This window comes from Zonotrichia leucophrys, chromosome 6 (genome assembly GCF_028769735.1).
Source record: "Zonotrichia leucophrys gambelii isolate GWCS_2022_RI chromosome 6, RI_Zleu_2.0, whole genome shotgun sequence".
NCBI lineage: Eukaryota > Metazoa > Chordata > Aves > Passeriformes > Passerellidae > Zonotrichia > Zonotrichia leucophrys.
This window is the reverse complement of record NC_088176.1, coordinates 33,252,997-33,278,362: the sequence shown is the minus strand read 5'-3', so window position 1 is coordinate 33,278,362 and position 25,366 is coordinate 33,252,997. Positions and strand designations below refer to the sequence as shown.

The window sequence follows — 25,366 nt, the reverse complement described above, 5'->3', positions numbered from 1 at the left end:
GGTTTGCCTGTTGTCCCAGGGTCACCCAGTCAGGCTCTGGTGTTTGCCTGTGACCCAGGGCATCACCAGGTGGGTTCTGGTGTTTGCTGTTGTCCAGGGACACCAGGCGGTTGGTTGCCTGTTGTCCCAGGGCATCACCCAGGCGGCTCTGGTTCCCTGTTGTCCAGGGCATCACCCAGGAGGCTCTGGTTTGCCTGTTGTCACAGGGCATCACCCAGGTGGGTCTCTGGTTTGCCTGTGGTCCCAGGGCATCACCCAGGGGTCTCTGGTTTGCCTGTGGTCCCAGGGCATCACCCAGGGGTCTCTGGTTTGCCTGTTGTCCCAGGGCATCACCCAGGGGTCTCTGGTTTGCCTGTGGTCCCAGGGCATCACCCAGGGGTCTCTGGTTTGCCTGTTGTCCCAGGGCATCACCCATGCAGGCTGTGAGATGATGAACCCAAACAGTGGGCACGAGGGTCCAGGTCTGAGCTGGGGAGCTTGTTGGAAAGGAGAGAGGTCTTTTAGGTGAAGAAAAGAAGCAAAACCCCTGAGTGACTGAGTACTGCAATGTCAGGGAAACAACAGTCATCTGAGATAGCTTAAGGTATCACCAAGAGACCTCTTGGGAGGAGAGGAGAGTTTGTATAAAATACTACTTTGTGCCCATTGATTGGGCTGTGAGGAGACCTGCATTAATTCACCTTCACCTCCATTTCCAGTTCAGTTCCCATTCCTAACCCTATTTTTGCCAGTCTTTTCTGAAGATACACTTGGAAACCAGGGAGAGGAAAAAATAGTGCTTAGATTTCTGTGGCTTTTAAAAAACGTCCTTTTTTGTCCTATTTTCCCCATCTAGAAAGTTACACTTTAGCTGTATAGATTTATGTAGAAATCAGAAAATTATGTTCATGGGGAAACCTCTGAAAGGAAAAGTATGCTTAATGTTTCATTTTCAGTTTCTCATTGTTTGTTGAAAAAGTTATTTTCCTGTGTTAAAGAAAGCCATAGAACAAAAAAGTTTCCAAGAGTGCTGTTCTGACTAGCTTTTCCAGCTTGGGCAAGGTCTGGGGATTGTTAAGATAATGAACATGGACAATTTTCGTTTCTTAACTGTTTCCCTCACCATCTAAACCAGTGAGTTCAGGAGAGGACCCCAGCAGAGGGAATTGGGGCAGCATTGCAGCCAGGGAGTTTCTCCATCCAGGATTGGGTCCAGGGGATGAGACTGATGCTCTCCCCTGCTTTTTGGTGGCTTTGCTTAGAAATTTGGGAGGAAGGAGGGAGGAAGAAATTAGAAATTCAAGAGGAAGGAGAAGTGGGGAAGAACTGCACTTCCCTGGCAGTTTTCCTACTTGAGAGGTTGTAGTTAGAGCATGGTGAGTTTGCTCACTCCCCTTGCCTTGGGTTGGTGTTGGCAGCGCAGATTTTGGTGGGAAGGGCAGCACAGATTTTTGGGGGGAAGGGCAGTGAAGATTTTGGGGGGTGGCACCGCAGGTTTTGCAGGGAAGGGCAGTGCAGATTTTGGGGGGGAGCAGTGCAAATTTTGGTGGGAAGGGCAGTGCAGATTTTGGGGAGGGATGCAGTACAGATTTTGGGACTGGGCAGTGCAGATTTTGGGGCATGGGCAGTGCAGATTTTGGGATTTTGAGGGGGGATGCAGCACAGATTTTGGTGGGGCAGCAGTGCAGATTCTGGGGGGGATGCAGTGCAGATTTAGGACCTGGGCAGCGCAGATTCTGGAGGGGATGCAGCACAGATTCTGGGGGGATGCAGTGCAGATTTAGGGCCTGGGCAGTGCAGAATTAGGGCCTGGGCAGTGCACATTCTGGGGGGGATGCAGCACAGATTTAGGGCCAGGGCAGTGCAGATTATGGGAGGGATGCAGTGCAGTTTAGGGCCTGGGCAGTGCAGATTCTGAGGGGATGCAGCTCAGATTTAGGGCCTGGGCAGTGCAGATTATGGGGGGATGCAGCTCAGATTTAGGGCCTGGGCAGTGCAGATTTAGGGCCTGGGCAGTGCAGATTCTGAGGGGGATGCAGCTCAGATTTAGGGCCTGGGCAGTGCAGATTCTGAGGGGGATGCAGCACAGATTTAGGGCCTGGGCAGTGCAGATTTAGGGCCTGGGCAGTGCAGATTCTGAGCGGGATGCAGTGCAGATTCAGGGCCTGGGCAGTGCAGATTTAGGGTCTGGGCAGTGCAGATTCTGAGGGGGATGCAGTGCAGATTTAGGGCCTGGGCAGTGCAGATTTAGGGCCTGGGCAGTGCAGATTCTGGGGGGATGCAGCTCAGATTTAGGGCCTGGGCAGTGCAGATTCTGAGGGGGATGCAGCTCAGATTTAGGGCCTGGGCAGTGCAGATTCTGAGGGGGATGCAGCACAGGTTCAGGGCCTGGGCAGTGCAGATTCTGAGGGGGATGCAGCTCAGATTTAGGGCCTGGGCAGTGCAGATTTAGGGTCCGGGCAGTGCAGATTTAGGGCCTGGGCAGTGCAGATTCAGGGCCTGGGTAGTGCAGATTCTGAGGGGGATGCAGCACAGATTCAGGGCCTGGGCAGTGCTGTTCCTGGGGGAATGCAGCTCAGATTTAGGGCCTGGCAGTGCCGAGGCCGGCCCTGCAGCCTCCCCTCCCCTCCCCTGCCCTCAGGTACGCCCGGCGCTTGCACAAGACCACGCGGCGCCTGGTGCCCGACTCGGAGGTGCGGTTCCTGCTGTCGGAGAGCGGCAGCGGCAAGGGCGCGGCCATGGTGACGGCCGTGGCGTACCGGCTGGCCGAGCAGCACCGCCTCATCGACGAGACCCTGGCCGAGTTCAAGCTCACCCACGAGCAGCTGCTGCAGGTGAAGAAGAGGATGAGGGCGGAGATGGAGGCGGGGCTGAAGAAGAAGACTCACGACACGGCCAAAGTGAAGATGCTGCCCACTTTTGTGCGCAGCACGCCCGACGGGACAGGTAGAGTGCGCCCTCGGTGCAGTGGGGATGATGACTTGGTTACAGCCCCAAATCCCAGTGTGGGGTTTGGCAAAGCTGAGCAGATCTGGTGCAAGCAAAGAGGAGCCTGAGCTGTGCAAAGGAGGAGATCTCAGCGCTGGCCCCTGTGCTGGCTGCTGGCAGCCTGATGCTGTGTCCTTGCCTCAGGGTGCAAGCAGAGTCACAGCTTGAGGGGGGAAACCACAGCTGGGATGTCGCAGACATCTTTTATGGAAAACCCTTTCCTTAGGATTTTTCCTCCTGAGAAGCTGAGAGGCCTCAGGAACAAAATGTAAACAATGGTTATCTGCTGCTGTGGAATGCAACAGGTGCATCTGTGATTGGTCTCATGTGGTTGTTTCTAATTAATGGTCAATCACAGTCAGCTGGCTCATACAGAGAGCTGAGCCACAAACCTTTGTTATCATTCCTTCCTATTCTATTCTTAGCTAGCCTTCTGATGGAAACCTTTCTTCTATTCTTTTAGTATAGTTTTAATGTAATATATATAATAAAATAATAAATCAGCCTTCTGAACCATGGAGTCAGATCCTCGTCTCTTCCCTCAATCCCAAAACCCCTGTGAACGCTGTCACACTGGGATCATAAACCCAAACCCAAAGTACCCATTCCTTGGGTGCTTTGCATTTCAGGGTGGCTGGCCAAATTTCAGCTCTCTCTCCAGGAACAGTTGTGTGAGTCCTTTTCCCCTTGTGTATTTAAAGGAAAACAAAAATTCAGAGCAGCATCTGAAGTCCTCCTTTGATGAAGATCTTCCCAATTGAGTTTTTAGGGGATTTTCTATCAAAATACTTTGAGAGAAGCATTTCTTCAGATGTTACTTATGGTTCTTCAAATATGCACACATACTCTTTTACAGAGAATGGAGACTTTCTGGCACTTGACCTCGGAGGGACAAACTTTAGAGTTTTGCTGGTGAAAATCCGCAGTGGTAAAAGGAGAACAGTGGAGATGCACAACAAGATCTATGCCATTCCCATAGAGGTGATGCAGGGAACAGGAGAAGAGGTATTTGTGTTTTTCTTGGCTGCACTGCTGCTTTTTAAATAACTCCTTAAGAGCACATAACATGTGCAACTTCAAATATTATGACTTTTCTCTTCAAAGCTGTTTGATCACATCGTTACCTGCATTTCTGACTTCCTGGATTATATGGGGATAAAAGGAGCACGTCTTCCTCTTGGCTTCACCTTTTCCTTCCCCTGCAAGCAGACCAGTCTGGATGCTGTAAGTTCCTTAGTATCTCTTCAATCTGCTTCTGTGCTCATGCCAGACCTGGTTTCTGTGCCTTCATGTCACCCACGTGACATTTACAGGAAGGTCACACGAGGGGAAGGTTCCTGTGCTGACCCTGACCAGTACAGCTGCTCCTATAAATAGTCCCTTTAAGGGTGGTAGTGCAAATGCTGCCCGTGGCTGTGACAGATAAGAGCATTTAAATTTTCCATGGTGGTCATAGCCCTTTTTTAAGGCATTATGTTTTTTCCATCTGTGTAAACCTGCTGGTCTGTGACACTCCCCTGGTTCTGCAGGCAGTAAGCAAAAGTCCATCCCTGCTGCCAGTGCCTGCTCCCAGATGATCTTGTCTCACTGGATGGAGTGGTTGCACCAGAATCCATGGGCTGTGTCACCCTAAGGGTGACAGTGTGGCCTGCAGCACACCCCTGACAAATGGACTTTACACTTCTGTGTTCAGTTTCTTCACTGCCACATCCTTGCACCAGCCTCTGCAGCTGTTAATAGTTTCCTGTATGCTTAGCTGGGGTTTCTTTTAAAAAAGGCCTATTTTCTATAACACTTCTTTGGGTTTTTGAGTTTGTTGTTCCTGTCTCCTCCTTTTTTATTTTAATTTTTTTAGTTTGTTGCATTGCTCTGGAAATTTAGAACCCAATCACAATTAGTTGTTTCAGATGCAAATTCAACATACTGAGGAGATATTCTTTTTCACAGAAACTCTTCTGTAAAACATAACATTAAAGTGATGCTTTACAGAAGAGTTTGGGTATTTGAGATATTAAGTGTACAGAATAACTTCTGAGTCCTAACAACTTGATAACCTCTTTTCTTGCTTTATAGGGTATCCTTCTCAATTGGACAAAAGGCTTCAAAGCTACAGACTGTGAGGGAGAAGATGTGGTATATTTACTTAGGGAAGGAATTAAAAGAAGAGAGGTGATTTTTCTTTCTCTTTTTTCCTCATTCTGCTCCTCTCCAGACTTGACAGACCTTGTGGGTCAGGCTGGCTCCCTCTCACAGGATCTGTGTGCCTTGCAGACAGGGGCTGTGCCTCCTGTCTTGCACAGAAGATTATTTTCCCCCAGAGGTTTCTGACTTTCCACATTTGCCAGAACTTTCAAGGCTTCTTTCAACCTCTGTGGCAATTTCCACATGCATGGAGAAAGGAGTTTTCAAAGTGGGGACTGTAGGAATGCACCTCTGTGCACCCTAAAGGACAGTTTTCTCCTCCTCTTCTTGATCTTGAAAAAGCCTCAACCACTTTAGCCAAAACTTTCCAGGAAGGGAAGAAAAACAGCCTGAGAAAGGTGTTAATTTTGCACAGATTTTATCAGCCAGTGAAAAGGAAGTCTTAAAAGCTTTGTTCCTGGAATTGCTACACAATTGCTGTGATAGTGAATTCTTATACCATGTGCCTATGTAAAAGATATGTGCTTAAACATACTTAAGCCAGGGATAAATTTCATTCTGAAGACAGGTAGAGCACATACCTTGGCTGCCTGCTGGTACATTAGGTTCCTGTTTTTGCATGTGTGAAATGAGGCTGGTGATTTCAGTTGTTTTCACTACATCATCCCCTTTGGTGGGAGGGACTCACTGCTATTTTCTCACTGCTGTTTTCTCTCTCCCAAAGGAATTTGACTTGGATGTGGTGGCTGTGGTGAATGACACAGTGGGCACGATGATGACTTGTGCTTATGAAGATCCAAACTGTGAAATTGGGCTCATTGTGGGTACGTGTTAGAGCTGCTTTTTATCAAACAGCACATCCACACATCTGCCTGTGTTCTCATGGAGGCATCCCTGTGGTTAACTCAAAATAAAGCTAGGATTTCTAGGAGTAAAAGAGAGCAAAATTCAACAGCCAGCCTAGTTCTGTCCACAGTCAGTCCAGATGAGCAGAGGCTGTGATGCACAATAAATCCTGCATGTTTTATCTGATAAAGGCACAGGAGGAGAGCAGATGTGGGCTCAGGGAGCCTCAGCAGCTCCTGTTAGTTTAGCCTGTCACAGTGTCCCTGCTGGGTGCTCTGGTGGCCCACAGCTTTCTCCAAGCCAGTGCTTGTCAATATAGGACATAAAATAACATGAAACACACTGCTGTTTTCAAGGTGAAAAAAGGGAAGTTTATTTTCTGACTCTAGCATTTATGGATTTTCAAAAGTGACAGTGGGTTGGAGGGTGACAGTGCCACCTCTCCAATGACACTGGACAAACCAACAGTCCATCAAATTTTTCCTCTTCTATAAAAGAATGCAAAACTGTAAGTTATTTACAAAAAGTATGTGAAAAAATTTGTTACAAGAATGCAAACATCAGAACGCTTAGAAAATCCTAAAAAATCAGGGTGACAAGTGGTCTCTCAGAATAAAGCTGCAGAGTGCAGCCACAATTCCCAGATGGCATGTGCTGGAGAGCTGTGCCAGCCTGGGCACAGTGACACACAGCTCCCTTCCCAGCAGTGAGGCAGCTGAAGGAATTCCATGGGCTGCTGCCTTTGCAAATGCCATGCTTGGGCAGCCTGAGTCATGGGGCAGTGTGGATTCCCAGAGCTCTCCAGAGGAATGGGAAGGAAGGGGACAAGGCACCTGCAAGCTTTAGGAGTGCTCTCAGCTGGGAGGTGGCTTGTAGGAAAATAAACCCCCCCCAGTTTTTCCTGCAGACAGCTGGAAAGCCTCCAGGATGAGTCAGCAGGGTGCAGTGTGGGTAGGAGGCCGTGCCTGAGCAGCTCCGTGGTGGCTGTGTGCAGGAAGGACAGCGTGTCCTTGGGGTGCTCACACCTCCCTGGGGACTGTCCTCTGCAGGCCTGCTGTGCAGCCAGCGTGTCTGTGTGCAGGGCAGGGTGTCACAGCACCTGGGCACCTCTGGGATAATGGCAATGAGAGAGCTCCCTCTGCCCTGCCTGGCTCACAGCACCCCAGGGAGCCTGGCCACTGGTGGCAATCTGCACTGGGCTTGGTCTGGTTTGCTCCTGCACACCCAGACATTCCCCCTGCCAAACCCTGTGCTGGGGCTCGGCTCTCCTGCAGCAGGGGAGTGCTGTGGGAGGATCTATTTTAGCTCAGGCTGTGTTGATGTAATTCCCTGAAAACATGGCAAAGGAAAACAGACGTGCTGTAGCAACTGGTGTATCATCTGGGATGCAGGATTTTATGAGAGTTTAAGTGACTTCAAGAGAACTTTTGCCCTGGTAGCAGCTAAAGCCTCTCTTTACTAATAAAGCTTTCCTCCCTAAAGACCTGTGTGTACATGGAGCACTTTGCCACACTCCTTAGGATCCTCTATGAAGAAATATCAGATATGGCTTCATCTCAACATGGAAGTAACCTTCCTGCTGGAGAAAATGAGCAATTAAAATCAGAAAATCCCCCAAGCAATCAGCTGGTAAAACCCCTGCTGCCTCAGAACTTGCTGAGGTTTCCAGTTCAGCATATCTTCCCCTGAATTCTGTGGGTGTGTGTGCTTTGTGGAAGGTGTTCCCAATTGCCAAATCCAGCTGAAGTGTTGGGCTCAGAAGCATGTGAGGTTTTGTGTGCTGAAAGGGCTGCCCTGCTCTTCCTCCCTGCAGTGGCCTGGGTGAGCTCCTCTCTGAGCCACCCTGAGCAATGCACCACAGGAGTCATGTTCTCCTTCAGTTTAGGGCTGATGAAGAGTCAGGGTTTGGGGTTTTTTAATGATGTTTCAAATGATGATTCAACTACTTCCTTCAGAAAAAACACATTCAAGATCCCCCAGAAGGTTTGTCAGGTGTGGCTTTAGAGTAGTTTTGTTGCAACCCAAGGTAACCTGAGTGTGTGTTTGTTTCAGGAACGGGCAGCAATGCCTGTTACATGGAGGAGATGAGGAACATCGAGATGGTGGATGGTGAGCAGGGCAGGATGTGTGTGAACACGGAGTGGGGAGCCTTCGGGGACAACGGCTGCCTGGACGACATCAGGACAATCTATGACAAAGCAGTGGATGACTTCTCCCTGAACGCTGGCAAGCAGAGGTACTGCAGCACAAATGGGTGCTGGGCCTGCTAGCCAGGCTGCCCTAAGTGCTTTTGAGACACAACTGGGTTTGTACCAGCTGAGAAAGGAGAGGTTCAGAGTGGAAAATGACTGCAGTCCTGCTATCCTATGGGATCTCCCCTTTCTGTGCTTTTCCTGGACAATGCTTATTTGCTGCCATGGGACTCCACAGCAGGGCTTTTGGTGAGGATTTCAAAAGTCTTGAAATCATGAAGAGACCCTTTTTCTCATCCTGTGCTGTACAGAGGGATAAGATTGCTAGTGATTCTTTTACTCTGGGTCTCAGGTTAATCTGTTTTAGCTAAGCTCTTAGTAGAGGGCTGTGCCTATGGCAGTCCTGAACTTACACCAGCTGGCGTGGTTAAAGCTTGGAGCTGCTCACTGTAAAGCAGTCAGGAGCTCTCAAGCACTTGCAGCCAGCTCTTATTTCAGACAATTTTCTGCATGGGATAGGTCATGTTAGAGGGTCTGGGATAGACAATTTTCTGGGATAGGTCATGTTAGAAGGCCTGCCTTTCATGCTTCTGGAGTTTGGTCCCTTTTTGGGGCTCAGCTTTGTTTGGGCAAGTGCTTCCCCATCCCCTTCAAGAAAAACTTGACAAGGAGGTGAACCCAGTACCCAGCGCTGCTAAAACTGGGCTGAGACTGTTGCTTGCTAGGACTACAAACTTCCATCATTTCTTTGCAGCAGTGCTTTGATGCCAGGAGCTTTTAAAAAGATTTTGTGACTAGAGTAAATCTGCCCACAAAAGCCTGAGGAATACAGACAAGCTGGCAAGTCCCACGGGAAGCTCTTTAGAAGCTGAGGCTCAGACAGACCCAGAGGGGCAGACGTGGAGCGAGCCTGGTGCAGCAGCAGAGTTGGCATGGAGTAAGCAGCCAAAGGCAGTACTGGAGACTGCCAGGGGAATAATTTATTCCAGAGATAGTCAGGCACTCAGGAGGGAGGACACTTGCTGGGTACAAGCTTGAGAGAGCTCAGGGTATTAAATGGACTGCGTGGCCTGCTTCCAGCAGGATGGCGTGCTGGGCTCTGCTCAGGCCAGGGCACAAACCCTGCTGTGCAGCTTCAGGAGGTGAAATAAAGGATGTATCACTGAATGCCCTTCTCAGGAAATTGGGCTGTTCAGTTCTTGTTGGTAGGGACACAATTTACAGACCCCAAAATGCTCCATTCAAACCAGGAGGGGTCGGAGAGCAAAACACGGCTGAGACCTCCAAACAGAAAAAGCTCAGTGGCTCCATGCAGCAAAATTGCAGGGAAACCACAAGGTACAGTCACTGCAAATGCAGTGTTTTTAAGGGAGTCCTGTGCAAGATAAAGGATGGGAAAAACCATGTCCAGCCTGTTTACAAGACCACTGACCTGCAAGTTGGCAATCTGGTGGTCCAGAGTTAGTTTATGCTCTTCAGTTAATTCAAGCACCTGGTTTCCAATAGGCCAACCGGTTGTCCCAAAACCTGAGGGAAGAACCAAGCTGTCTTGAACCCCTCTCAGCCCCCAGCTCTGCACACAGGACCCAAGTTTCCCACTTGCAGTCTTGCCTCAGGCTAGAGAGAGGAAATCTCTTCCACCTGCAGACAGGATAAGGAGTGTCCCAGGAGTGATGCTTGGCCCTGGTACCTGCAGCCCTCTGTGCACAGGACACCTGGCTGATAATGATGCTGCCCTTGCAAACGTGGGCAGGCTCCCTCTGAGCTGGACTGCTGTCTTTCCTTGCAGGTATGAGAAAATGATCAGTGGGATGTACCTGGGGGAAATAGTGCGCAATATTTTGATTGACTTCACCAAGCGGGGTTTCCTGTTCCGAGGCCAGATTTCAGAGACACTGAAGACCAGGCATATCTTTGAAACCAAGTTCCTTTCTCAGATTGAGAGGTAAGAGCACTGCATGGGAGGTGAAGTAGTGTGGTAGTGTTCATCTGGTGACACTGCTGGATGGGAGGGACAGCTGGAGAGCATTGCTTGCTTCTCTGGAGACAATTTGGGTTTCAGCCTGTGTGTGTGCAGGAGGATTCTTTACAGTATCAACTGAATTTCTAGCAATGCTCACTTCTAAAAGGAAGGGCTGTCAAGGATTCCCTCCTGCTATCATTTATTTCCTTGTTTGGAAATCAAGCCATTTTCCTGGGCCCCTTGTGTGTGTTTAGCTGCAGTTGTGGAATTGAATGAGCACTAGCTGAGTGAGCACTGCTTACTGGGGGTTTTTGTGCTGTTATTGCTCGGACTCTGGATTTTAAAGCAATCTCTGAGGCTTCATGGGGGAAAAAAACCCCAAGGTCATTGTTAAAAATATTTTCCTAGAATGCCCCATGGTAAGAAAAGAGAATGGGAGGCAGTGCAGAGCTGGACTTGGAGCCTGTGTTGCTGCTTGCAGTGCAGCACAGTGCCTGAATTTGCCTTCCCTGGGGTCACTTGTGCTGTCAGGAGAGGCTGCTGCCTGGGGTGGGTGCACCATCAGAGCTGTGGGATTTATAGCATGACTGAGGGAAAGCTGTAACACGGTGTTGTCCTCCCACAGTGACAGGTTAGCCCTGCTGCAGGTGAGAACCATCCTCCAGCAGCTGGGGCTCAACAGCACCTGCGACGACAGCATCATCGTCAAGACGGTGTGCGGGGCGGTGTCGAGGCGAGCAGCCCAGCTCTGTGGGGCTGGAATGGCTGCCATTGTAGATAAAATTAGGGAGAACAGAGGCTTGGAGCGCCTGGAGATAACGGTTGGTGTGGATGGAACTCTCTACAAACTCCACCCACAGTGAGTGTTTGCCTTCTCAGCTTTTCTTTGTGCCTTGCGTGTGCGTCCTTCCTCCTGATGCTCCCAGCTGGACTCTCTCGCTTGCTGGGATAAGAGCCAGGGGAAAAAATGTCTGAATCAGGGGGCTCAGGGCTTTCTGAAGAGCAATGAGAGGATCAGGAATGGCTTGTGAAAGATTCTTGGGGTGGTGACAAACTGAAGGGGACACAGCTTGCTGAGTGAGTTGGACGCTGTGTAGCAAGGGAAGGATCTCTTGGCTCTGGACAGGCAATGACAGAGCAGTGCTGAAATGCCCAGTGCCTCTTTGGAGGATGTTTCTGTTCAGTGCCCAGCGGAGAAGAGCTGCTGCAGAGCAATGCAGGTGAGGGCAGGAGCAGAAGAGAACTAGTATGCATGGAAGGAGATGGGTGGAAAGGAGAGGACTTATGTGGTCTGTTGTTTTCCCTTTGCTGTGGATTAGTGATCCCAGTTAACCTCACACAGACAGGTGGGGCTGGGATGAAAGTGCTTTTTCCCTTTAACTCCTACTGCTCCCAGGCTTCAAATCCACCCTGGTTTCCAACATTTTACTTCTCAGCCTGATGAAAGGGGACGCAAATGCCCGTGGCAGTGCTCTGCACTTGCTGCAGGACCTTCCTCACCCACTGCCCTTGTTTGCTTTCCCAGCTTCTCGAGGATCATGCACCAAACAGTCAAAGAGCTGGCGCCCAACTGCGACGTGACCTTCCTGCTGTCGGAGGACGGCAGCGGGAAAGGGGCAGCGCTCATCACAGCCGTGGGATGCAGGCTCCGTGAGGCTGAGCAGAACTGAACTCCACAGCCCTGGCCTCAATTCTGTCTTGTGTTTCTCATAAAGCAGCGACTGGCATAGTCAGAACTGGTAAAAAACTCAGAACTCGCTGCTTTATCGGGGGAAAAAAATATTACAACTAATGACATAAAAAAAAAAAAATAGGATACAAGATAGAATGTGTGCTCTTAATAATATCTCCTGTTTCTGGACCCCAATCTGCATGTTTCTTACTCACCTTGTCGGTACTTTCCCCATCTGTAGGTCATGGAAAAAAAAACCAGTCTATAATTTCTGCAGTTGTCAAAAATCAGTTGTTGTCTGAGACGAAATTGCCCCCAAGTGATGTGCGTTGAGAGCTCCCGTTGCATCGTACCAAACGTGTTCTTTGCAGCATCCCTGTTAAGCACACTGCCAGCACGCTGACCACCAGACCTGGGTGTTGATGCTTTTAAGTGAAGGGGAAGCAACAGTTCCCTCCTGCATTATCTACCTGCTGTTGTTTCGTCTCAAGCGGTTGTGAAAACATTTTGGTGTGTCGGCACCGTGCACGCACGTAACTCTGTAGTGGGACTTGACACCGCGACTTACTCGCTTCCTTGATGCCTCCTGTCATGGTGAAAGTAAACACCCTTGTCCCACAGACCTGGTTCCACTGGTATTCCCCATTGCTTCTGTGAGTAGTGTTGTGTTCCTGGGCGAAATCCGTCACGTTTCGGCGAGAAATCCCTAAAGAGCGGTCGGTGACTGGGGTAATCCAAATCTCCAGCCCTGCCAATTCGATAGATCTGTGCTCCCTACACGGCTGTGCTGTGTTCTTCTGTCAAAGGGTTCTTACAGAGAACAGTTCCTGTCTCTTCTTGTCAGTCTAGGTCGGGGCACTGCAGCTGCCCTTGCACCAAACCTGCAGCGCAGCCACCTCCCCCGGCTGCGCCTGCTTCCGTCTCTCGCCTTAAATGGGTATTTGCTTCCACACAGAGCTTTAATCTGTAATGCTGTCCAGCAGCCACTCGGAACACAGACACCCAGCCAGAGTTAGTGCGCAGAAAGGAAGGGGAAGGTTGTGTTTTGATCTTGCCTTGGAGGACTCGGGTGCGTAAACAACCCAAAAAGCCAAAATTGGGTGCAGCTTATTCCAAGGAGGAAGGCAACAGCAGATCATTTACACGTGGTGTACCCTGTCCTCTGTCCAGTCAATGCCATTATTATATTTGCATTATTGTATTTCCATCACTTAAATTGAGAAGCAGCTAGGAAGGTACATCTTGAGTAACATTTGTAAGTCACGCCACTTTCTGCAAAGAGGGAGACCACACAGTTAAGTCCTTAATTCCCACTCTTCTACCAAAAATGAATCTGAGATGTCCGCATGGTTTTCCCTGCTGCCTTTTCCTGCAGAAAGTAGATGGAAATTTGCAGGCTGCTCTTCTCTGCTCTCGTTCCACTCCCTAAGATTTGGATTGCCCCTACCTATCGATAACATTTCAATATGCATTATGGTGCACTGTGAGTGAATGTTGTAAAGTAACCTGTAAGTCACAAACAGTCATTGCAGCTTTAAGTGTGTGTCTACCTGAAAAATTGCATGCCTAACTGGTTTTGCAAAGGTAGAGGGTCTTTTTACTTTGCACACTAGTAGCTCCGGTACTAGTGTTACGTGATACTTGTGAAAATATTAAACTTTTTTGATGTGCGTTAACTGGTGTTTAGTGGTTCTTTCTGGAAGAGGTGCTGTTGGCTGGTGGCTTAGTGCTTTGGGAAGAGCTATTGTGTAGGGAGAGCTGCAACCTAATCCCAGTGGTGCCTGTGTTTTGTGTGTGTGTTTTTATTCCCGGGCATTCGGGGTCAGATTCACACAGGTCCCCGTGCCTCGTGTTTCCTAGCGTAGTTCAGCAGAGGCACAGCGCTGACAGCGCCCAAATCTTAGGGGCCCCTGGGTGCCCCTGCCTTGTGCAGGGGGATGTGTGCTGCAGGAAAGCCTTGGGGTGCTGCGCTGAGGGCGGTGTGGTGTCACCAGGCTGTGAGCTCCCTGTGTGTGTAGGGTTAACGCCGGCTCAGCGCCGCTGTCAGGTGCTCTGCAGCCCTGGCTGGCACAGCCGGTGATGGAGCTGTGCTGGATGAAAGCCCCTTTTGCGTACACTAAAGCTGTGCTTCTCCAATAACGCGTTTTATGTTACAGCCTGAATAGTCTCTGACAGCCTTGATGTGCAGCTATGACCCCAAACAGGAGACAGAAGAAGGTGAGAAAGGTTTTTGGGCGCAGGGGACACGTTGCATTTGAATTGCTTGGAGGTTTGCAGATCTTGTGCCTGCCGCCGGCAGTGCTGTAGGGGTGGTGTGAGCCGTGCCTGGGACCTGGCTCTGCAGCTCTTTGGCACCCGAGGGCCAGGCTCAGAGCAGGATACAGGGTGAGGGAGAAGTGGAACTTAAACTTGGTCTCAGGGTGACTGTGGATTTTGGAGATGCTGGCATAGGTCGTTTTGTTTATTGGATCCAGCTCATAACAAATAGGGAGTGAGTTTGTGTTTCTAACTTTTCCTACCGTGGACCATAGTTGATGTGCTTGGTAAGACACGGCAGTTCTTTTCCAAAGGGAGACATGGTGGGATTTCCATTTCCAGACTACTTCTTACCCCTAGGAAACTGTTCCAAGTGAATCACAAGCTATGACTGTCTGAAGAAATGTCTCCAATGTTATACAATCAATGACTGAGATGTCTTTCTTAAAGCTTTTAGGCTTGGTGAATAAAATCACAGTCCTCTTAACTGTTAAGCTGTAATTACTGCAATATGAACACAAAAATCTTATATTTCCTGGGGAAAAGACCATTTGCATACCACTGTTGTAATGTCATCTGCTCCTTACTCCTCTGGGGTTCTCTCAGAAGCCTTTTGAATGAGTTTTAAAACAAGCAGACCTTGTTTTGTTTTGTTTTCTTAAGAAAATAGCAGAAGGCAAAATAAAGTGTTTCTGAACTTCTGAACCCCGTTCTGTGCTTTTTGTTCATTCCTTTGCCATAAAAATGAGATTCTTCAAGTGTTTTTCTTTACTGACTGCAGGGACTGCCTTGCTCCTCAGAGCACAAGTGAACATGCAGGGGAGGGAATTATTGCTGACCTGGATGTCTTTACAGCTGTGTGGTATTTAACCCTGTCTGTATTTATTAATGGAGAATTACATGGATTTACCATGGGGCAGGCCTCACGTATCACAGGAATAACATGGCCTGCTGTGTGACAAGGGCTCTCAAGTTTGGCTTTCACAGAGCAAAGGAGAATATTTCAAATAACTGGATCTTGTCAACATCACAGGAGCTCTTTAATTGATAAGGTATGGCTCTGTGATATTATTTACAAACCTGTCATGAGAGGTGAAGGTGCTAACTTACATCATTATTAAATGCTGCATTACTTTTACATAATGTTTATATTTCAGCTTCTCCTGGTTTGTGTGCCTGCACATAATGCCTCAGGCTGGGAAGATGACATATTCCAGCTTTTATTTTCATACCTGGGAAGAGCAGTGAGGATAAATATGGGGTAAGTCTGGAAAGGGAAGGTGAAGGGACTGTCTGGGACAAGACAACGATGGAGCACTGCTGTTAGGGCTAAAAGGATGTAAACAAGGTGGATTCTGAGTGGATCCATGAGCCCTGACCAAGCCACTGGCCATCCCTGGCTACTGACTCTTCTGAGGGAGCCTCACTCTTCAAATTAGGCACCACAATTAATGTGAAGGAGAAATCACTTGAGCATGGTTTAATAGGAAACCAACATCATATTTTGGGGCAAGGTTATAGAAATCCGTGCACTGACAACATCTTAAGGAACTGTTTCTGCTGGTGAAACTGCTGGCATGAAAATCCCAGAATGCAGAAAATGTTGAGGGCAGGCTGGATTTTTCAGTCTGGATGTGTTGGTGTTTGCCTCTGTTGTAAACAGGCTTTGGTGCACAGTGCCTTGGGGCTGCTGAGCCCTGGCACTTGGCTGCCCACACAGCCCTGGGTCCATCCCAGCTGGGCCACAGGAGCCCCAGCCTTTCTGCTCCATCACCCCTTTCCTGACTTCATTTTCTCCTGGTGGAACAGAAATCAGGAGATCACAATGTAGAAGAGAAGAATTTATATTCTTCTGATTGGCACTGCCTCAGATCTGCTTTGCTGAGTTTCTGGCCTCCTGGGCCCGATGTCTGTTCTGTATTGCAGTTGTTGATGTAAGGGAGGGCTAAACTTGTACCTGCAGCTTGGACCTACATGGATTGAAGTGTTATCAACACACTGCCTTCAATGCTGATGGCATCTAAAGAAGTCCTGTAGGAAATAGCTGCTCCAGAGAAAAAGAGCTTCTTCAGATCTACTGCCTTGCTTGGTGTATGGGACGGAGCCAGAACCAGGAGCAGGAAATCAGAGTGTTAACTGGGTGAGGGTAAAGGATGTCTTCTCTTTCTCATTCAGCTGAGTTTCTGTGTTGAAACTCGTTCTTGACTTCCTGAGGGTTGTCTGGTAGAGAGATGGGGACATGAGTTTAAGTTTGTCTTTCTCAGTTGCTTTTATGCAGGGACACCAGCGGAAGGCCAGCTTGAATCCAGAGCGAAACCTGGCAGAGGGAGAAAAGCAATTAAATGGTGAAATGATCTTTCCCATTGTGCAGAGAGTGAACAAACTCATGGCTTGGTTCTACCTGTGAATGGCTATGGAAATAAATATTTACACTGAAATCAAAGGAATGAGGTGAAAAGCTAAATGCATGAGAGCATGGAGGGAGGTGCACTGGGAGTTTCTGATCGGATTTCCCTGTATTATAAGTTAACATACATGATCAGTGAAATGGCTGGGAGTTTGATGTGAGACACAGATTTCCCTGGATTTTAAGTTAACATACATGATCAGTGAAATGGCAGGAGTTTGATGTGAGACACAGATTTCCCTGTATTTTAACATATATGATCAGTGAAATGGCAGGGAGTTTGCTGTGAGACACAGATTTCCCTGGATTTAAGTAAACCTATAAGGTCAGTTAAATGGCAGGAGTTTGATGTGCTCAGTAGATGGTGCTGGCCGTGCTGGTAACTGCATTTGTGAGACACAGATTTCCCTGTATTTTAAGTTAACATACAAGAGCAGTGAAATGGCAGGAGTTTGATGTGAGACACAGATTTCCCTGGATTTTAAGTTAACATACAAGAGCAGTGAAATGGCAGGAGTTTGCTGTGAGACACAGATTTCCCTGTATTTTAAGTTAACATACATGATCAGTGAAATGGCAGGGAGTTTGTGCTCAGTAGATGGTGCTAGCCATGCTGGTAACTGCATTTATGAGACACAGATTTCCCTGGATTTTAAGTTAACATACATGATCAGTGAAATGGCAGGGAGTTTGATGTGAGACACAGATTTCCCTGTATTTTAAGTTAACATACAAGAGCAGTGAAATGGCAGGAGTTTGATGTGAGACACAGATTTCCCTGGATTTTAAGTTAACATACATGATCAGTGAAATGGCAGGAGTTTGCTGTGAGACACAGATTTCCCTGGATTTTAAGTTAACATACAAGATCAGTGAAATGGGAGGGAGTTTGATGTGCTCAGTAGATGGTGCTGGCCGTGCTGGTAACTGCATTTGTGCGACTCAGAACAGCTGAGGAAAATACATGTGTTTACCCACTGGGAGCTTTTAAAAAACCACGATTAATAATTAATAAATTAAGAGGAAGCTGTCTGCTTGCTGAGAGAGGAGGGGGAGGACATGTTTATGTGCTCCATGCTAAATGCAGTTTGGGTGAATGGGCTGCAGAACTCTCCTTGTGCCAGCTCACAGGAGCGAGCCTTGCAGCATCACTGGAGTTAAACACTGCCTGCTGCAGCCCCAGTGGCACTGCACTGATAACCTTTTATTGCCTTTGAAGCTCTCAGCGAGCCTGGAGAGGGCTGGGGGTGTTATGGGTGTGGGATTTAGCACAGAGATCAGCCAGATCAGCTCCCTGCTCTCTGCAGCACAGAGCGAGAGGGACATCTGGGGATGTGCTCCCCCAGTGCTCCCTCGTGTGACACCTCCCCATGGCACCTCCACAGGGTTTACTACTCCAGAGATTTATGCATTTTCAGGCTGGGATTTCAGTTTTCCCTGCTCACCTCTGGTTCAGGCAGCAGTAGATGATGGGGTTGTACATTGTGGAGCTCATGGCAAGGAGGAAGACTGCCAGATACACCTGCTGGATGTACTTCTGCTGGTAGATGTCTTCCTTGAAGCTGCCCAGGATGAAGTAGACGTGATAGGGCAGCCAGCAGACAGCAAAAATGATCACCACTACCACCATGGTCTTCACAAACTGGGGAGAACAAAACCAGGGGGTTATTTCTTGGGGCTCTGGGTGATTGGGCCTGCTGGGGCAGTGGGAGCCTGGAATGTAGGCCCAAAGTGCAGAGCATGGAATGTAGGCCTGGACTGCTGTAGCAAAGAAACCTGGAGTGCTGTGGCAAAGAAACCTGGAATGCTGTGGCAAAGAAACCTGGACAGCTGTGGGAAGGGAAAGAAGCAAGCCCTGGTGATGCAAACTGGGAGCAGGGAGGGAGGGAGGGAGTGCCCTGGCCATGGAAACTGGAGCAGGGAGGGAGGGAGTGCCCCAGTGATGGGAACAGGGCAGGGAGTTAAAGCAAACCTTTCCCAGGGCACAGCAACTGCTTGTGGCTGCACCAGGGGGTGTGCAGGGAAAGGAGATCTCTGCCCTTACACTGAGACTGCTCCATCCTGCCCAGAGTTTCACCCTCGTTTATCCTGTGTGGATTCTCTTCACTCTCTGCTGGCAGCCAGCCTGCTGCTCTGAGCCTTTCTTCCTTGCAGGCTGCCTGGTGCATGCCATCACCATTTTTTCAAAACTTGCAGGTATTTTGGGTCCCTTTACCCTGGACCCAAAATATTGTGTCAACCTTTCAAGCCCAATCCCACAAGATTCTGTATGGAACACAAGTTTGGAACTGGAGCCAGCAGAGCTGGTATGCTGGGAGTAATGATACTTGAGTTTCACTTCTGACCTTTTTTTTGGCATTGACTTGGTGCTCATAGTGGACTCTGTTCAGGTGGCTGCCTGGAGCTGTGCTGCTCCACAGAGTGACTCCTATAATGCTGTATGCCACAAACATCACCATCAGAGGCAGTAAATAGATCAGCACAATCACGGCAATGTGGTACCTGAAAGAGAAGAACAAGCAAGTTTCACAGTCATTGTGGCTCCTGGAGAGCTCTTTCAGAAATTGTGTTTTGGATATCTATGTGTGCTGGCTCCTATCAGTGAAACCACAAAGAGGAAACTTTGCCTATAATTATTGTTACAGGGATTTCTGTAAGCAGCACAATCTCATCTCTCTGGTGGTGTGATGAGGGGTCCTTGGGCTGGATTTCCTGCTCCTTCAAGGCAGAGTAACATCACTGATCTTTTGGCAGAGGGTTGCACTCCAGAGCCACCTGCACTGAGCTTTGCTATCCCCCTGCAGCCAGGACAGAGAGAGAAAGAGATGGTGGTAAAAGCACAGCCCTTAAATCACAGGTAAGAGGAAGGAATAGCCCAGAAACTACAGAGTAACTCCATGAACGCAGCAGTGGAAAAAACACAGATCTGGGACTGTGGAAGGCATCTGGCTGCTAACAGGGTGCACAAAATGCAGATAGTGAGGGAGGGGTGTTGCCTGTGTTTGTGTAGCTGGCTGTTTGTATTTGTGTGAGCACACACAGTTAATGTACCACCACCATAATTCCTTTATCAAAGGAATTATATGTATATATTATATATACCACCAGCAGGGCACTCAGGCTCTGCTCCAGCTGAAAGCACTGACATCCCCTCAGCTGCATTTTAACCTCAGCCCTTTCCAGCTTTCTGTGCCACCCCACAGACTCCTGCAGTTTGAGCAAGCACCATTTATGGGAAGGGAACAACCTGCCCAGTCCCTTGCAGCACTGCCAAATGAACATAAACACAGGGAAAAGCAGGATTGGGCAGCAGGGCTCTGGCACACGCTGCTGGCAGTGTCCCCAAAAGGCTGGGGGTGCAAATGCTCTTTGTCAGTCTGAGCAGGCTCAAGCTAACCTGTCACTAGGAAATAAAAAAAAAACCTCTGTGGTTAAGGTTCTTTACTCTGGTTAATCTTCTATATCCTTTATATCCAGTATTTTTCAGGCACTGGCAGTCAGTAGTGCATTTGTTTGTGGTTTAAAAAATTATTATTATTATTATTATTATTATTATTATTATTATTTGTACTTCTTTCTGTCATAATCACGCACATCTTTCCTGCAGAAGAGGATTTTCCTATGTTCTGAAGTCTAGAAATCTTGAAAGGTGGGTTTATTCAACTGCAAAGGATTCAGAGGACACACAGTCAGCACAGGAACCCAGCTCTCAATATTTTTTTTCACATTAGTGTGAAAATCAGTTAATTTGGTAAAAGCTGAGTTGAGGAGGCACCCAAAGAGGAAGAGTGAGCAGGGAAAATGTCCCACATGCATGGAGCCTTCAGAGTGGGGTTTGGTTTGAACAACTGTTTGCACTTTGGTAATCGATTTGTTCCTTTTCCTCAGTTCTTCCATTCCTTATTGTATAAATATGTTTTGTGTGATAAATTTCTCCAAGGTGCGTGGTGTGCTCTGAGTGATGAGTAATGCCAGCAGATCCCCTGAATGCAGGGTATGGCTTGTTTCATCTATTTGAACAATCTTGCTTTCAGGCAGGAGGAAATAATCTCAGGAACCCTCAGGAGTGCAGATGTGTGCCCAGATAAATATACCTATAAAACCTTGGGATGTTTGAAGCATGCTGCTCTCAGGTTTTACTTTCCTTTTACCCCACAAAGAGCAGAATCATTTTAACTCTTTACGTGGCTTCTCAGCATTAAAGATGCCCAGTTTCCTCCTGCCTGACAGAGGAAGAAAATCCAGAACCTTTGAAACCAAGATGTACTGATTGTTCAGAGACTTTTTGCACTGGATTCTCTTAAATTCCCCAAGCCCTGTATTGTCACAGACATCTTTAATGAAAAATCCTTTCCTTAGGATTTTTTCCTCCTGAGAAGCTGGGAGGCCTCAGGAACAAAATGTAAACATTGATTATCTGCTGCTGTGGAATGCAACAGGTTCATCTGTGATTGGTCTCATGTGGTTGTTTCTAATTAATGGCCAATCACAGCCAGCTGGCTTGGACACAGGGCCTGAGCCACAAACCTTTGCTATCTTTCTTTCTTTTTCTATTCTTAGCCAGCCTTCTGATGAAACCTTTTCTTCTATTCTTTTAGTATAGGTTTAATGTAATATATATCATAAAATAATAAATCAGGCCTTCTGAACCATGGATCAGTCTCTTCCCTCATCCTCAGACCCCTGTGAACACAATCACACTGTATGTAGGGTTTCTGGACATTATAACCAGTTTTCAAAGCAGGGGAGGGTGGCAGGTTCAGCATCACCCACAGCCACCATCACCTGGCAGCTTTTTGCACATTGAATTTAGATGGGCTGCCCCAGCCCCACATTGTGCTGCTCTCTCTCCCAGCACTCCCCACAGCAGCAGCTTGCAGCTGAAATGATTTTCCTGGCTAAGTCTAGGCTGAAATGGGAGTTTCGTGGTGCCTCTTACGCCAGCTGGTGCTTGGATCCCACGTCATCAGGCCAGACCACGATGCACTTCATGGTGCCATTGTCCATGGTGATCTCAGCATAGAAGCACTGGGGGAAGGCCAGCCCGAATGCCACCAGCCAGATGATGCCAATGATGACCCTGGTGCTCCCAGCAGACAGCCTGGGCTTGAAGGGGTGGATGATGGCCACGTACCTGCAACAAACAGGTGCAGTGCTTTTATTATGTATGGTCCTTTGACAGTGAGATTGGCAATCTGCACAACAAACCCAGCAGCAAGTGTAAAAACTCACCAGGAGTCAGTGGGCTTTGTTAATATAGGCATTTTGACAGGTTCTGGGCTGTAAATAATAAGGAACTAAACCCTTTCTGGAGAGAAGGATTGCAAGTCTTAGGGCAGGATTTATGAAAGCCACGTGGATGGATGCTGCTGGTGTGAGGAGGAAGCAGTCCTTTGTGTCTTCTGCAGACAGGCTTTGCAAGCATTCCCCTATGGAATTTTTCATTCTATCCCAGAATGGTTTGGGGTTGGAAGGCACCTTAAAGATTATTAAAATCCTCAGCCATGGGCAGGACACCCTTCACTGTCCTAGGTCACTCCACACCCTGTCCAACCTGGCCTTGAATACTTCCATGGATGAGGCAGCCCCAGCTTCTCTGGGTAACCTGTGCCAGGCCTCACCTCCCTCACAGGGGAAGAATTTCTTCCCAATATCCCATCTAACCCTTCACTCCATCAGTGTGAAGCCATTCCCCCCTTCCTGTCACTCCAGGCCCTTGTAAAAAGCATTCTCGCTCTTTTATTTAAATTATTTTTGCAAGTGCCTTACCAAAAAAAGCCCAGCCAAAGATGCTTTTTCCTCCTAATTATGTCCATCTCTGGACATAATTAGCACAAGAGCAGACTGGGCTCTTTACCCTGATTTTTTCCCCACTGATTTTGGGCTGTAGAAAATCCTCTGTGAGTGCCTGAGCATTTGTGCTTGCAGAGGAGGGAAGGGCTGCCCCTTTCACCCACACCTGCTCAGAGCCCTCAGGCACATCTGACTATTGGATTACTCAGCAGCTCTCTGGTTTTAAGTTTCCTGTGTGGAAATGCACGGTGTGGTAAGGAGTACACAATCAATTATGCATTTCTTGTCGTGCTGTCCCCATTCTTTGTCGTGGTTGCAACAAAGGCAAAGCAGAGTGGAAAATGCCAAAATGCCCATTGCCTCCTGGTTTCCATAGGAAAAATCTGACAAGCTGTGCTGTTTCTTGGCCGGGCTGTTGGTAGGGAGCTCTGCCCAGTGAGCAGTCCAGGGCTTTATTTAGCTATAAAATTCTCATGTCACCTCGCTTTTCTTCAGCTTGCCATAGGCAGTGTCACACAGGGCTCCAGCCTGCTCGGGGAGGAATCCACTGGTGGGTATTCTCCAGAGCAGGCAAAACCAGCTGGATTTTGGACCCTCTGGTGCACTTTCCAAGCAGGCCATAGGAGACTGTGCTGAGCAGAGTGTGAAAGTGGAGCTGATCAATAAAGCTGCATTTCTGCCTCGAGCACTGAGTGGGAGCAGCTGCTCTGGGAATGGGGAAATGGAGTGATGGAGTGATCCTAAACCCAGCAGTGAGAAATATCACCAGGGCCTTTTCTATGCCTGACAAAAGTGACTTAGAGCCATCACTCCTCAGCCTCCTTCCTTAAAATAAACCACTTCAGAAGATGTTGTTTTTGTAGAAGTTAAACACTGCGGCTGGAGTGGACACAAGTCCTCTTAACAATAAATGGAAGCGTCGAGTTTCCAGGATCTATTTTAAGGCCAACCAGAGAATAGCTAAATATGGTTTGCAGAGAGGTGCCAAGTTCTCTTTCTGATCTGTGCCACGTGACCAAAGGGATTTTGGCTATATGGGTGCTTTCACCAAAAACCCCTAAGGAGCAAGAGTAAGAAGACGTGACAACAGGCTGAAACAGCTTTTTAAAAATATTCTTTGTCAGACAACATGTATAAAATAACAACAACCCTTGATTTACAGCCAGGAGCAGCAAAAGAGTAATTAAAACGGAGCTGCTATTTGTTCTAAATAGGGATTTGCAGTCAGACACAGTCAGACTCCTGAAATTAAAGCTTAAGTAACAGTGACTCGGCAGTTGGATGTGAATTTTATGAAAATAGCCAATTGCCCCAGAAGTCAAACAGAATCACTGTAATTGCTTCCCTCCCTATAAGAATAAGTCATTCTAATGAACCAGGGGAGCAGACTCTGCCATTTCTAATCTAATTCCCATTATTTCTGCTGGTTTGCTGGACTCACATCAGGATTAGGGCTGCTGATAGCTTCAGCAGCCTGCAGCATATTGTCCTTTTTCCAGATATATCAGTCTCACGGTTTAAAAAAACCCAACAAAGCCACAGAGGAGTTTTCAGGATGATTGGGAAGCAATTTATGATCAATAATGTGGGAACAACAAGAATACCAGCCCACTTCCACTTGTTACAGATTGGGGTGTGATTCAGACCAGGGATAAAAACCAGAGGATCATGCCACAATTAGCATCAAACCCCACAGCCTGGCACTGCTTCCACTTTGCTGATAAGGCACCTGACAGAGTGGGGGCCAAACTGTTGCAATGATATTTTTCCATCACTCACAGGGGCTTTTTTGGGACCTCATCCTCTCCACTCGCCTCTTACCTCTCTGCAGCCACAGCTGTCATGGAGTAAATGCTCACAAACACTGCAGTGATGGGGAACCAGTTCTGAAACCTGCAGAACTCCTCACCAAAGTACCAGACGTTGTGGCTGGCATAGATAAAGTTGAAGATGGTGTTGAAGGCGGACATCAGCAGGTCCGAGAGGGCCAAGTTGACGATGAAGTAATTGGTGGCCGTCCTCATCCTCCTATGAGCCAGGATAATCCAGATGATGGTGGCGTTGCCCAGGATGGATGTGACGACGATGAAGGAGTAGGTGATGGCCCACAGAGCAATCCTCCAGCCTGGCTGGCTGAACTGGGTTGCTGCTGTCCAGTTGCTGCCATTCTCCAGGGAGCCGGCCTGCGAAACGTTGCTGGCGTTAAAAACAGAAAACACGCCCATGGCTTTTCACTTCTTGTGAGTGGGAAAGAAAATCTCCTGGCACCTGCTCATTTCCTTGCCGTGGATGCTGCTGTGTGAATTTCCATGCATTTAGGCAAGTGCTGTTAAAAGGACATGGGGATGAGCTGTCTCGTGTCCTCTCCTCCTGTGTTCCGAGTGATGCAGTGCAGTTCCAGGAGGAGATGAACCATGCCAAGGGCCTCCTCCTTCTTCCCTGGCATTTTAACCTATGCCTGAAGAGCAAAAAGCTGAAGAACAAATCTCTTCTTCAAGTTTCTTTTTTCCTCTAAAAAAGGAAGGAAAAAAAAGGAAAGGAAGATGTTTTCCAGGCCAGCGGCAAGCGATATCTTCCTTTAGATTGCTTTTAGGGACAAGAGAACATAAATGGAATCCAAAACCCACTTCAATCCAAGCAGAAACTCTTTGTCAGGGCAGCAGTTTTAGGTGTCTGAATCCCTGCAGTGGGACTGAGGATCTTTGCTGTTCTTTCCCCGTGCAACTATTAAGCATGAGGAGGAGTTGCACTGGGATAAAATCTCAACAGGTTTTAAGGGGACTTTGAAAGGAGGTGGAGTCTCTTGCAGGGGAAAGCTAAACAACCAATTTGACATCAAATTAAACGTGGCAAAGTGGTATGTGAAGCTTCCCCCCTTGCTGCACTCAGTTTCCAATAACCTCTGCAATGGCCACGCTGCTCTGTCAGGATTTTACAGGCTTACATGCAGGGATAGTTAATGCTCCAGTTTCACCAGTCCTGAAATCCTCAAGTTTCCAGGACCCTGCCTGAATTCCCGTGAGCTCTCACAGCAAGAGAGAAACTGTATTTGATACAATTCAGCAAGATACTTCCTTTGGGATGGCTGCATCCCCTTCCCCAGTGTGAAAAAAGCATGTATTTTATGA

The 25,366-nt window shown here is 48.0% G+C and overlaps 2 protein-coding genes across 2 annotated transcripts in view; one reads left to right on the top strand and one right to left on the bottom strand.

The window, feature by feature from the left end:
- The window catches only part of HK1 (hexokinase 1), a 38,019-nt gene extending 24,561 nt beyond the window's left edge, over positions 1-13,458 (top strand). Inside the window, exons 10-18 of the mRNA XM_064716094.1 lie at positions 2,621-2,925; positions 3,824-3,972; positions 4,072-4,191; positions 5,041-5,136; positions 5,834-5,933; positions 8,008-8,191; positions 9,937-10,092; positions 10,736-10,969; positions 11,636-13,458. Of these exons, the coding sequence (XP_064572164.1) occupies positions 2,621-2,925; positions 3,824-3,972; positions 4,072-4,191; positions 5,041-5,136; positions 5,834-5,933; positions 8,008-8,191; positions 9,937-10,092; positions 10,736-10,969; positions 11,636-11,780 (1,489 nt within the window). The 3' untranslated portion in view covers positions 11,781-13,458. The remainder of the gene's footprint in view (positions 1-2,620; positions 2,926-3,823; positions 3,973-4,071; positions 4,192-5,040; positions 5,137-5,833; positions 5,934-8,007; positions 8,192-9,936; positions 10,093-10,735; positions 10,970-11,635) is intronic.
- A 1,789-nt stretch (positions 13,459-15,247) lies between these two features.
- On the bottom strand, positions 15,248-24,463 carry TACR2 (tachykinin receptor 2). The gene is made up of 5 exons (XM_064716594.1): positions 24,060-24,463; positions 21,385-21,579; positions 18,791-18,947; positions 17,891-18,087; positions 15,248-16,355 (listed from the first exon to the last, which is right to left on the bottom strand). The coding sequence occupies exons 1-5, from the start codon at positions 24,461-24,463 to the stop codon at positions 16,163-16,165; spliced, it is 1,146 nt and encodes a 381-aa protein (XP_064572664.1). The 3' UTR covers positions 15,248-16,162.
- Positions 24,464-25,366: the final 903 nt, after the last annotated feature.

What these genes read in the sequence shown, in the direction of transcription:
- TACR2 (XM_064716594.1), bottom strand. Translation starts at nt 24,463, where the DNA reads ATGGGCGTGTTTTCTGTTTTTAACGCCAGCAACGTTTCGCAGGCCGGC. An exon ending in ACAGCTGTGGCTGCAGAGAG is followed by an intron (nt 21,580 to 24,059) that starts GTAAGAGGCGAG and finishes TGTTTGTTGCAG; the next exon opens with GTACGTGGCCATCATCCACC. An exon ending in GGATCCAAGCACCAGCTGGC is followed by an intron (nt 18,948 to 21,384) that starts GTAAGAGGCACC and finishes CTTCTCTTTCAG; the next exon opens with GTACCACATTGCCGTGATTG.